The sequence below is a fragment of the Boleophthalmus pectinirostris genome, unplaced genomic scaffold (assembly GCF_026225935.1).
Source record: "Boleophthalmus pectinirostris isolate CB_2022bp ecotype Guang Dong unplaced genomic scaffold, ASM2622593v1 HiC_scaffold_16, whole genome shotgun sequence".
NCBI classification, from domain to species: domain Eukaryota; kingdom Metazoa; phylum Chordata; class Actinopteri; order Gobiiformes; family Gobiidae; genus Boleophthalmus; species Boleophthalmus pectinirostris.
In genome coordinates, this window is record NW_026571095.1 from 12,622,085 (window position 1) to 12,635,457 (window position 13,373).

Here is a 13,373-nt window from a genome sequence, read left to right on the forward strand (position 1 = left end):
CTGGGGTGGTGGTAGAAGTAATAGTATAGTGGGTGGAGGAGTTGAAGTAGAAGGAACTACAGTAATTAGTAGTAGGAATAGTTGTAATAGTAGTAGCAGTAGTAGTAGAAGGAGTAGTAGTGAGTGGAGGAGTTGAAGCTGAAGGAACTACAGTAATTATTGTAGTAGCAGTTACAGTAGCAGTAGTAGTAGGAGTGGTAGTAGCGGTGGTAGTAGTAGTAGTAGTAGTAGTAGAATTAGATGGAGGAAGAGTAGAAGTAGAAGGAACAGTAAGTAGTAACAGTAAGTAGTAGGAGTAGTAGTGGGAGAAGTAGTAGGAGTAGGAGTGGTAGTAGTGGTGGTAGTAATTGTAGTAGGAGAAAGAACAGTAAGTAGAACAGTTAGTAGTAGTAGTAGTAGTTGTAGTAGTCGTAGTAGTAGTCGTAGTAGTGGTGGTAGTAGTGGTAGTAGTTTTTGTAATAGCAGTAGTAGTAGGTGGAGGAAAATTAGAAGTAGAAGGAACAGTAAGTAGTAGTAGTAGTAGTAGTAGTAGTAGTAGTAGTAGTAGTAGTAGTAGTAGTAGTAGTAGTAGCAGCAGCAGCAGCAGTAGTAGTAGTTGTAGGAGGAGGCGCAGTAGTAGTAGGAGTGGTAGTAGTGGTGGTAGTAATCGTAGTTGTTTTTGTAGTTGTAGTAGTAGTAGGTGGAGGAAGAGTAGAAGTAGAAGGAACAGTAAGTAGTAGTAGTAGTAGTGAAATAACATTTTGCCTTGAAATGGTTACATTACCAAGATATATTGTTTTGTATTATGAATAAGTAACCCTGAAGCAGTGAAAAACAAAGAAAAACAATCTTTAATTCTAATGCGTCATTTTTTATGCATGTGAATAATTTAAGGTCAAGTGTAATCCATCAGAAATGCTAATGCTACATATTAGCTCTGAAGCCCACCCACTGCACACTCAGCACTAGCTTATGGTGACCTGCTATTGCACTGCTTTTACCAGGAAATTATGCGGTAGGTATGAATGTGTAACTCTTAGTCAACTATTTATTTTCATTGCTTTTTTTTTTTTTTTTTCTTTGTGAAAGGTGACACTATTAGCTGTAGTCTACATATTTTTTCCTAACCTAAGTACAAACCTTAACCCCAGTGAGAGTATTGTTGTGAATGGATATACTTATTAGAAAAGTACAAAATTACCTTTTTCATTTTAGGACATTCTTGAAAGTGATTTAACTCTTGTCCAGATTTAATTCAGACTTTTTGTTGGCTATGTTAAAGTAATAATTCAGGCCAATTTTAGCTCTGGTTTTGCAATAAGCAGTGACGGACTTCTTGGCAATCCACATTCTCGTTACACAGATGCATAACATCATCTTTTTGCATCATGTTAATTTGTTGAAAATTACTCATTTGTTTTTCAAGGGTGTTGTGGACATGAAATTCCAGTGTATTTTGCTATTTTACTTTATTATTTATAATAATAACATACATTTTCAGACCATTCTTTTGTATTGTGAAGTTTGTGGCAATACCCAGTCCTAGTCTACTGCAAGTTTACTCCTGTGTTGCCTCATTTTACTGGGTACCTGCATAGAAACAGAATTTCTTTGGCCAAAAACTGAAATACTGACATATTAAAATGATTTGTGTTTTATTTTATCCATATTTATGAAATATTATATTCACTACGGGCTCTAGATCAAAATCCCTAGGAGATTAGATTACAGTGAGCTATGTTACATAAAATTATATTGCAAATTGCACCAAGATCATCACTTCTGTGGCTCATTTAATTACATTGCAGATTGATATCAACCGTCTGACATCTGCCTCACCATCACCCAATGAAAAAAAGAAAATCTATAGTAAAGGATGAGTGGCCGGCCTACTTTCTCTCCTCTGGCCCTTCCCATTTGTCTAAGTTTCGCCGGACGCCGTTGGGGACCCTGTGATTTCTGGGACAGTGACCAAGTGCTGCTGTCTGAGCTCGGGGACAGGCCCGTAATGTGGACAAAGTAGTTGACAGTTTGGCTTTGCTTTTTTTCCAACTGGATCTAGGGAGGAAATGTAATGGACAACCCAGAATGGCCATAGGGACGTGGGGTTTGATGCTCCATGTGTTTGGTGGGAGAGCTCTCCTTTGAGTGCACTATGGTATGGTCAGTGGACATAATGGTAGTAATATAATGGGGTAAGCTGTTCTACACTATGTCACTTTTAGGCATTTAGTCTGACTAAACTTAGCTACTGAATTTTATATTCTAGCTACAATGCACAGAAAAAAAAAAAAGATTAGTTTAACGTAGTGTTTCATTTAGGTTTGCTTACGTCTAAAATTGCATTTATTAGGTGTTTTATTTTTTTCAGTGTTATATACTAGGGATGTAACAATAACCAAAATATCGTGATATCGTAACGTTAAAGTTCTCAAAATAATATCGTGGGCCATCACAATCTATCGAATTACAAGTCTCTTTGCTTAAATTAAGAGTTATTGTGCAGCAATAGCTAAAAAAAAGACAGAGGGAACTACATAGACCATGATCCTTTGCTCCATTTCAGTGTAGACTACAAGAAGAAATAACAGTTCTAAACACTTTTAAGTCTTAGTTCTTTGGATTAAGTCTTGTCAAGGCATTTTAAGAAGAAAAAGTAGCGTATTGACAGTTTTGTTAGCCTCTCACACATCACAATAAATAATGTACCGTGAGATGTATATCATGAAAGAGAGATTTGGATATTGTTACATCACTAATCGTGAGCCTCCCCACCATATCATGAGCTTTCCCACGATATCGCAATAAATATCATACTGTGAGGCTCATACCATGATGATATCATATAGTGAGACTTGGATATCGTTACACCCCTATTACATATTTTGCATTATTGGCTTTTACTGTCTTTGAATTAATTTAAAAAAGAACTATTTCTCCAATTTAATCTAAATACTATTCAGTATTCACACAAGTTCAAAAGAGTATTTGAGGGCCCAAACCATGTAAGCTAACTGGAATTTCCATACACACTTTTTAGGCCAGTGAACCCACCATGGATCCTGGTGTACAATAATGGACAGAAAGGCCAGCTGGGATTTGGAGGTTTGATGTTCCATGTCTTTGGTGGGAGCGCTCCCCGTTGACTACAGCTTGTTGTATGGTCCATGGACACAACGTCAGGCCAGACTAACCCCACTGATGAAATGTTCGGAAGTGAATCTTTATTTTATCCGCCCTCCCTTCGTCTCACCCTCCCTCTCTTCTCCGAGTGCTGTGATTGATCTGTTGCAAAGGGGGAGTGGGACCTGACATTTCTCAGTGATGTGTAAAAAACATATTGTGTTTGCTTAGAAAAAAAAAATAAAAAATAGTAGTAGCCACACACACATTCGCTATGCAGCTGGTGCCGTATGCAATAGTCAAGCACTGTTTTAATATATTGCTGGATTGCAGGGAAAGGCATGTCTAGCCACCTGGCATTTTGTTGGCAGCCGTGTGGGAATTATCAGTGTTTCATTTTGACCAGATTTGATGTCTTAAAACAGGACTTCTGTGTGCAAAGCCAGCGCTGGACGTTTTCCAATAGAATCTTCACAGTTTATAGCGGATGTAACTGGAAATCATACTACTACAGTCTGGTATATTTATTAAACCACAAAAATGCATGAATGTGTGATTGAATCAGCATCTTTCTTCAAGTGTCAGCTCTGTGACAAAAAAGTAATTTTCTTACCTCTACTTCATACAGAAGAGCTCAGGTACATATACAAAGTCATTCGAACAGCTTTACAGAATAAGACATTAAAACATTAAAAAAAAAAAAAAAAATTAAAAGAGACAAGTGCAACCTTTCAGCCATATGCACAGTTAAACAGAAGCGTTATGACTCTGAATTTAAACATTGTCAAAGTAGAGGCCTGTCTCACATTTCCAGGGTTTAGCTGCATAAAACTGAAACTCTGAATTACTAGGCCTGCTGTTCACATGAAACAAAAACTGGCATTAAAGTTCAACATCTTCTGTTTCTACACAAATGGACTACAATTGTTTTTCTTTTCACAATAGTTTTAAAGCATATTGGCAATGTTCAATCACATGGTTGTTGTAAGATAAAATACACACATCTCACAATTTTATATGACAACATTGGGGTCTAATTCCTAACAAATAATAATAAGGCTTAACAAACCTGCTGAATTTGTGAATTGTGAATGCTGTTATTTGTGCTTGGAGTGACTCGAATCAATTAGCCAGAAATTACTTAGTCAGTACTTTTGTTTATATATTTTCTGATCATTTTGACATGGAAATTTTGTTTGTTTTAATTCGGCCTGTCATGATACACACATTTTGAAATGCGATATATTGCTGAAGTAAATATAGACAATAAATTATAATATTGAAACTTGAAATGTATGGTTTTGACACAAACTTGTAGAAGTTATTAATTCAGCCATTCAGCAATTCAACAATTTCCTAGTGGTGCAAAGAAAATGTGCATACAATAGATACTGACCCCAAATAAATTGTTCCAGCTTTCGTATATTGAACAATATACACTATATATTAATTATGAAAAGTGTCTATCAGATCATAATCAGTATCATCATAGCAATCCAATTTGTTCACATATTCAAAAGCCAATTTGTACATTGAAAAGCGAGCACATTCTAAACGCTTGCGTCACATGAAACAACTACACCGCATGCTTGTTGTCACTATTTGGGCATCTAAAAACGGTGAACAAAAAAGCATACGCACATCTCCTCCTGGGACCAGTCTGACTACTTCTCCCTCTAAGTGTAAAAAGATCCTCGCCATGAATATGAAGAGGAGGTCAGGGTGCTACATCAGACAAGTTGTCAGCTTTTTGTTTATTCAATGAATCCCCAGTCCCCAAAGCAGCGCAAATAACACCGCCACACACAAGCTTAAGGCAACTGCAGATCTCCAAAACATTCATGTTAGAAGTGGCATTGGCAAAAGAGATGGTGAGAGCAATGGCTTCCGAACAAAGTTATGTCTTATGTGCGAGTGTGGACGATAAGTGATTGTGGAATGACTTTTTGATAAGATAAGGTACTGGAGCGGGATAACAGTTTGGCGTTCGGAATCAGAAAAATGGACAGAAGCTGGGTGGCAGTGATAAGCTAGAACTGAAGTGAGTCCAGAGCTATAGCAAATGTGGCTGCCTCAAACTGCATGCTAAAGCTACTAGAGAATGAGAATAAAATGTGAACTGTTAGAATTGTAGAAATCCTAAGTATTTGTGCAAGTTCTTTGTTCGCACTGTTAAGATTTTTGGCAACTGGATTTTAAACTTGTGATTGTTTTTTTTTTGCATTTAGAAGAAAAAAAAACATGCCACCATATGTAGTCTTGTCCAAAGGGAGAAGTGGCGTCAGGAAAATTAATGAGCAGTTCCTAAAATATATTATTCTTGTTAAATGTTTAATATGGTAATTGCATGAATGTGAACATTGTGGGGGAGTTGTGAAAGTGTTGTGTACACAAATAGTAAAGTTACCTGTTCCCAGCATTAGCTCCGTATTTGAGCAGTGATATTTACTCTGGGAAAGTGAGCTATAAATGGAGTGGACAGAGGAAGCGTGGCTCAGACTGAGGAGGAGCAGAATGCTGGAATAACACTTCATGACTTCCTCGTTCAGGTGAGGCGTGTTTACATCCTTAATGCTGCTGCAGCAAGCCTGCTTTGAAACGCTACTGCTGAGCTGGACTTTTGGTCCAGACCATAGGAGCTCTGTGCTGATTTGTTGTGTTCCATAGGAGACATTTAAAAGAGAAGCAGGGGGCAGGGACAGGCCTTAAGATGGAGGTCTTCCTCCCAGGACGGGACAGGCTGTTGGCTGGAGGATGCTCAGGAAGGCCTTGGCAGACCAACAAAGACAGCCCTTGAGCTGTGGGGTGTAGTTTTTCAGGCCCCAGCATCCCCTTTGGCAGCGGCACAGAGAGCGCTGGCGTGCACAGGCCTGCGGCCCCGGGGACCGGGAAGTAAGGCCCTCTTTTATTTACTCAGGCTGCTGCCTGGGCCCGGACACTTCTCGTCTGGGTGTAGAAGGAAAAAAACAAGTCTCTCTCTTTCCTCCTCAGGTCTCTGGAGGAAGATTGCTCTTTCATCTGCAGTTGTTCACACATTGCACTAGTGTCTGTGTGCTGTGCTCATGTATGTGTGTAGGTTTAGCTCTGTGCTGTGGATACCACAAGAGCAGTTTCTATGGGAGGCATTGTCTGTCACACTCAACATTACATGATCCAAACCAGATGTGAAATGGTTCACTTTCCTCCCTCTTCAGTCTAATGTTACAAACTTCACTTTGGGCCCATGATGTCATGATACGGCTCAGTAGGACACTTTTAGCTGTCTGTTAGGCTTATTTCACAAACACATTTATTTTGAATAAGTTCATATTTGCTCTTCTACTAGATGACCATATTTGTTATTCAAGTAAAGGCAGTAAATGAATATCATACATCAGGTCAACAGCATAAACACTGGAGAAGACAGATGCTGTCCTGACAGCCTCAAAATGTCTCAGGGCAAAGTCATGCTCATTTATGTAGAATTTCATTTAGCCATGTATACAAGCCCATTTATTTGTTTGCTTCACTATTGTCTCCAAGCCAATGCGTTTCACTGTAAGGCATTGGCCGGGGTCATTTTTCTCTTGCACCGTCTTCTCCTCTCTATATCCTGGGAGTGCTGCGCTGGAGAGGCCATCCACCCCCTCTGTGGAGGAGGGCATAGCACTGAGTCACCCAACCTCCCTCCAACCACCACCAAACACTGCGAAAACATTGCAGATAAAGAGAAAGAACTATATCAACAGTGTTTTTGTGCTCCTTGACTTGACTGTGTGCGCACGGAGTGGGCACCTTGCCAAGGGTGGGAGGTTTCCGGGAGGGCCGCGGTGTGGAGGTGGGCTCTGGATGTGGCGCTTTCAGCAGTTTGGAGGGGCAAAGGAATGGCCTCCGACCCCATCTGTTTCCTGAAGATAGGCCCTGATGGGGGTAAGTGCTCCGTAAGGGCATGATATCCTGACAAAGGGCAGATCTCCCAGCAAAAACAACCGCAAGAGAAAGAGAGAGAGGGATGGAGATAGAGAGGGGAGGCCTGGACGTGTCAACCGGAGGAGAATATAGAGTGGTTTGGATCTTGGAAGGAGCGTGTGCTTTTCCTTTGTCCCCCTCGTAAATCTCTGCAGCTTCCTCTTGTTTTTCCCATTCCAAAGTTGTGGCCTTTTGACACACATTTTTTTCTCTTGTTGGGTTGAGATTTCACAGTTTTATTTAGGTTAGGAAGTTTGCAGTACTTAGAATGTGTCAGCGGGGGGAAGATATGGCCGGTAACCTTGTGAACTTGTGGAAAGTGCCTGTTCCATTCATAACAGTGGAAAGGAATGTCAGGAGTCGAGTCTGCTGAAGAGGGACACATTAAAACACATTGTGCATGGTCTTCTGGCCTGTTCTGTCTGGACATATTTTGGACACCTTCTTGTCCTTGAGAGATACTGTTAACCACACATTTGCTCTGCCCTATCCGTTTCCTCCCCTACTTCCTTGTTCCCGCGTATCACATGACAAGCTCATCCATCAAGTGTCGGTGGGCTCACGGCGACCACACTGATAAATAGTCTAATAACACATTCGCTATAATGTAATATATATTGACCAAAATGGTGCCACCACGCATATGTTTCATACTATCTAGATCGCTTTTACAATCTCTCCCCTTACTATACTATGTTGATGATTTTTTTTTTTTTTTTTTTTTTTTTTGAGGTCATTCGAAGGGCTTATATTAAAAAAAATAATAATTTAGCAATTGTTTCTGAATAATAGAAATGTTCTAATTTACCTCATGCAGGCTCTACATCCTAAAGTGCACCCATTGTCTGGCGCTGGCTTTAAATGTCAGAGAGATTGTGTTTTGAGTCACAGTGGGCTAAGCCATTACGCGGCCACATACAAGGTTAATTGTTGTAAAAGTATTTCCACTCATTCTCTTCTCTAATTATACTTCAAATTGCATATTTAAATGTAACTTTTTAGATAACACCTAAGGAGAGGCATTGTTTCCGCTGGAGAAAAAAAATGGTCTAAGTTCTCAACACTTCTTAATTCATACAGCTCTACTTTATAATTGCCATGACAAATAACTCAGTGGTGTCCCACCTTTTGTATTGGGGAGAATGAGACGAATGAGTTGCTAATACAGTATTACAAAGCACCTTCTGTAATCTGTACTTGTGCATTTTTCATCTAGCTTGGCATTTTGTGTAACTTTTATTAAAACTAATCTTTAGTCACACACAAACAAAAATAAATATTGAAAGTCAGCTGCAAGTTTTTTATAAGCCATGTACTTTCACTACTCATTTTCATAACTTCACTGCTTAAATTGCTTACACTTAGTTCTGTTAGAATACTATTTCTAGTTGCTGTGTTGCTAATTTGCTAATTTAACATCCTTCATTCCACACTATTTCCAATGTGACAGACACCTATTTCGAGCATTTTCTGCAAAACACAAAGAGCAAGTGCATCCAATATGACTTAGATTGATATATAATTTAAATTGGAAAAAGTGAAATACCAATTACATTTTTAAAGTTTTAAAGTAGTTACTTTTTGGAAGAATGTCTGCCAACACTGGCATTATAGTACACTGTCTATCATTTCAAAAGTTTCTCTGTTTTAATGTTCTTTTTCCTTTTTTTTTGTTTTCCAGACGGCGCTGATCTTGAGGATGACCCATCATGTTCCTGGCCTGCATCCTCGCCCTCCAGTAAGGACCAGACTTCTCCAGGACACTGCGAGGACTATGATTTTGGTGAAGAGGAGGGAGTGCCAGGCCTGCCGTACCCTTGCCAGTTTTGTGACAAATCTTTCAGTCGCCTGAGCTTCCTCAAACGCCACGAGCAAAGCCACGGTGACAAGCTCCCATTCAGCTGTACCTTCTGCAGCCGCCTCTTCAAGCACAAACGCAGCAGAGACAGACACGTCAAACTCCACACCGGTGACAAGAAGTACCACTGTGGTGAATGTGACTCTGCCTTCTCTCGGAGCGACCACCTCAAAATCCACATGAAAACGCACGCCTCCAACAAACCCCACAAGTGCCCCGTGTGCCGGCGAGGGTTCCTATCCTCCAGCTCGCTCCACGGACACATGCAGGTCCATGAGCGGGGTAAAGATGGCCGCACGGATGACTGGAAACTGAAAGAGACGCGGAAATGTAGCCGGTGTGAAGAAGGTTTTGATGTCCCGGAAGAGCTTCAGAGGCACATCGCGGAGTGCCACCCAGAGTGCTCGCCGTCAGAGGATGGGGGCCTTGGTGCCACTCTGCAGTGCATCTACTGCCACGAACCCTTTAGCGACGAGGGCACCCTGCTCACCCACATAGACCAGGCCCACAGCCGGGACAGGAAGGGCCATACCTGCGCCATCTGCTCCGAGCACTTTGAGTCTGTGGAAGACCTTTATGCTCACATGGACATCCACCAGCTACCAGAGTCTAGCAATCACAGCAACAGCCCGTCTTTGCTCACAGTGGGCTACACCTCAGTCTCTAGTACCACACCAGACTCTAATCTCTCAGTAGACAGCTCAACGATGGTGGAGACGGCACCCCCTGTCCCCAAAACAAGAGGCAGGAGGAAGCGAACAGCTCAAAACACAGATCATGGAGGTCGATCTGCTAAACAACCCAAAGTATCCTACAGCTGCATCTATTGCAACAAGCAAGTGTTCTCCAGCTTAGCAGTTCTTCAAATCCACCTCCGGACCATGCATCTGGACAAACCTGAACAGGCTCACACTTGCCAGTTTTGTCTGGAAGTCCTGCCCTCGTTGTTGAATCTCAACGAACATCTAAAGCAGGTACATAATGCTGAGGACCATGCTGCATTGTTGGCTAGCTTACCTGATGCCCTTCTTCAGTGCAACTTCTGCCCTGAGGTCCTGGGAGATCTCAATGCTCTCCAGGAACACATCCGCTGCTCCCACGGCTTTCCCAGTCCTGTCGCAAAGGAGAGCAACGCCTTTTTCTGCCCACAGTGCTTCATGGGCTTCTTAACCGAGGCCACTTTAGAGGAGCATGTTCGTCAGACCCACTGCGATGGCGGAAGCTTGAGATTTGATTCCCCGCTTGCTGTTACGCCCAAAGAACCCATTGTTGAGGTCTACTCGTGCTCGTACTGCACCAATTCTCCCATATTCAACAGTGTGCTCAAGCTGAACAAACACATCAAGGAGAACCACAAGAACATTCCTTTGGCACTCAATTACATCAACAATGGGAAGAAGTCATTGCGCACCCTCAGTCCGTCATCTCCCATATCTGTGGAACAAGCCGCCATCTTGAAGCAGAGTAGCTCCTCACGTGCCAACAGCAGTGAATTTATATGTAATCAATGTGGAGCCAAGTACAACAACCTAGATCTATTCCAGACCCACCTCAAAACGCACCTTGATGGTCTACAACCTCAACTCACCTGCCCGCAGTGCAACAAAGAGTTCCCCAACCAGGAGTCTCTGCTAAAGCATGTGACCATTCACTTTACGATTACCTCCACGTATTACATCTGTGAGAGCTGTGATAAGCAGTTCACATCAGTGGACGACCTGCAGAAGCACCTCCTAGACATGCACACTTTTGTCTTCTTTCGTTGCACGCTCTGCCAGGAAGTGTTTGACTCCAAGGTCTCCACCCAGTTGCATTTGGCAGTCAAGCACAGCAATGAGAAGAAGGTGTACCGCTGCACCTCCTGTAACTGGGACTTCAGGCACGAGACAGACCTCCAGCTCCATGTCAAACACAGCCATCTGGAGAACCAGGGCCGCGCGCACCGATGTATATTCTGTGGAGAATCCTTTGGAACGGAAGTCGAGCTGCAGTGTCACATCACCACTCACAGCAAGAAATATAACTGCCGCTTCTGCAGTAAGGCCTTCCATGCCATTGTCCTTTTGGAGAAACATCTCCGGGAGAAGCATTGCGTGTTTGAGGGGAAGGCGCAGAACTGTGGCGCTAATGGTTCTGCTCTGAGCGGTGGGGAGACCCAGCCGAAGGAAGATGCAGAATTACAAGGTCTTTTGACAAACAGCCACGGGACAACTGCAGTGGGGGCATCCGTTGTGGAATCACCAAATAACCATGATGGCAGTGAAGAGGAGGTGGACACAGCCGAGCCGATGTATGGTTGTGATATCTGTGGTGCGTCTTACACCATGGAGTCACTCCTCACAAACCATCAGTTAAGGGACCACAACATCCGTCCTGGTGAGAGTGCCATGATGAAACGGAAAGCAGAGATGATCAAGGGTAATCACAAGTGTAATGTCTGCTCCCGCACGTTCTTCTCTGAGGCTGGGCTAAGGGAGCACATGCAAACTCATCTTGGACCAGTCAAACATTACATGTGTCCCATCTGTGGTGAGCGTTTCCCCTCGCTGCTCACCCTCACGGAGCACAAAGTCACTCACAGCAAGAGCCTGGACACAGGGAGCTGTCGCATTTGTAAGATGCCTCTGCAGAGTGAGGAGGACTTCTTAGAGCACTGCCAGATGCACCCCGACCTGAGGAACTCCCTGACAGGTTTCCGCTGTGTGGTTTGCATGCAGACAGTCACCTCAACATTGGAGCTGAAAATCCATGGTACTTTCCACATGCAAAAAACAGGCACCATGACAAGCAATCACCCCGTTGGCCGCACCAACGCTGTCTCCCACAACCAGCAGGTGCACCATAGCCAAAAACCTTTTAAGTGTGCTTCCTGTCTGAAAGATTTCCGTTCCAAACAGGACTTAGTGAAGCTGGACATCAACGGACTGCCTTATGGACTCTGTGCCTCATGTGTGACAGCCGCTGGGTCCAAAAGCTCCAGTCCAACAGTGAATGGGGGAAGGCAACCTCCACAGCAGGGAGGTGCTACTACTCCTGCAGTCACAGCTGCCTGGATCCAAGGAGAACGCCTGAGTCCTGCTGAAGGCAAAGGCAAAGTGGCCTCTTCAGCCTCTTCATCCTCATCCTCCTCCTCCTCATCTGCAGGGAAGACACGGTGCTCCAGCTGCAACGTGAAGTTTGAGTGTGAGGCTGAGCTGCAGAACCATGTGCAGACTGTGCACCGCGAGCAGGCTGGGGACAGCAACAGTGGACACCTCAAGACCCCACAAGTGTCCCCCATGCCCAGGACCAGCCCGTCACAAACGGAGGAGGTAATGTGGAAATACAGCTTTAGTCATTTATTAATTACCACTTGCATATAGTGTAGCTTTCAAATGTTGTGATAATTATAATTTTGTGTTATTTTCAGAAGAAGACCTACCAGTGCATCAAATGTCAGATGGTGTTCTACAGTGAATGGGACATCCAGGTTCACGTGGCCAACCACATGCTGGGTAGGACACTTTTCTTATTCTTTGTGCTGCCCTGGAAGGACTAGACATAAAAGCATTTTATTCTTACATTTACACCTTTTTCTAACCTTTGATATTATTTCACTGCATTTTATTTAGCTTATCCATTTCAGATTTATATAATTTTTACTTTATGTATTTTCTTTTCCATCTAGATTTGAATAAAATAGTAATAGTAAAGATATCTATGTGCAACTGGGTAATTTAAATCTAACCTGGTTGCTTTTTCATCTGTGCACTACTGTAATTACGGAGCTTTGTGATGCAACATTTTTACTTTCACTTGAAAGTATTCACTACTACAGCACAATATATCATACCAAATCAATGTAACTGATTTACATGTACCCGCAACATTGAAAGACTTCAGTCAATCTCTGTTCAGTGCAAATGACAAAACTATTTTCATTTAATTTCCTACATTGCACGGCAGACATACCAAATAGAAAGACCTATAGTTACCCTTCCTTGTGCTTGTGATTGGTATGCAGGCCGAATCATTTGAGGAGAGAAAAAGACAATTGGAAAAGCTCTTTTCTTGCCCGCAGTTAGTGTGTGTCTGAAACTCCTCTCTCACATTCCTCTATTCATTCATTTATTCAGCTCGTTTGGCGGATCTTTCATTACACTGCATTATCTGTTGTCTTCGGCGGGAGAGAGCGACTCATTGATCTGGAACCAAGCCGCCTCCGTGGTTCGGGACACGCTTCTGGGCGCAGGTGAATTTTAAAACGCGCCGGGCAATTCTATCAGGGACCCACTGTTTGTGCATAAACAATCAGAAGCATGTGATTTGTGATTTCTGATGCCGCGCCGTATTTGCAAAAGGAAAAGGGAGGGAAAGAGAGTGAGGGAGGGAGGGGGGAGAGATGACAACGCCGCGGGTATGTAGGTGTGTATTTTGTATTCATCTTTGAGATCTGCTCACCCACTATTCTACTGGGGGTGCCTAA

General features: G+C 42.8%; 1 protein-coding gene across 3 annotated transcripts in view; it reads left to right on the forward strand.

The window, feature by feature from the left end:
• Positions 1-13,373, forward strand: part of LOC110157604 (zinc finger protein 521) — a 141,001-nt gene that overhangs the window by 49,186 nt on the left and 78,442 nt on the right. For all 3 annotated transcript variants that reach the window (XM_055152126.1, XM_055152124.1, XM_055152125.1), the window contains 2 exons: positions 8,732-12,219; positions 12,318-12,402. In XM_055152126.1, coding sequence (XP_055008101.1) covers positions 9,088-12,219; positions 12,318-12,402 — 3,217 coding nt within the window. In that variant the 5' untranslated portion in view covers positions 8,732-9,087. The remainder of the gene's footprint in view (positions 1-8,731; positions 12,220-12,317; positions 12,403-13,373) is intronic.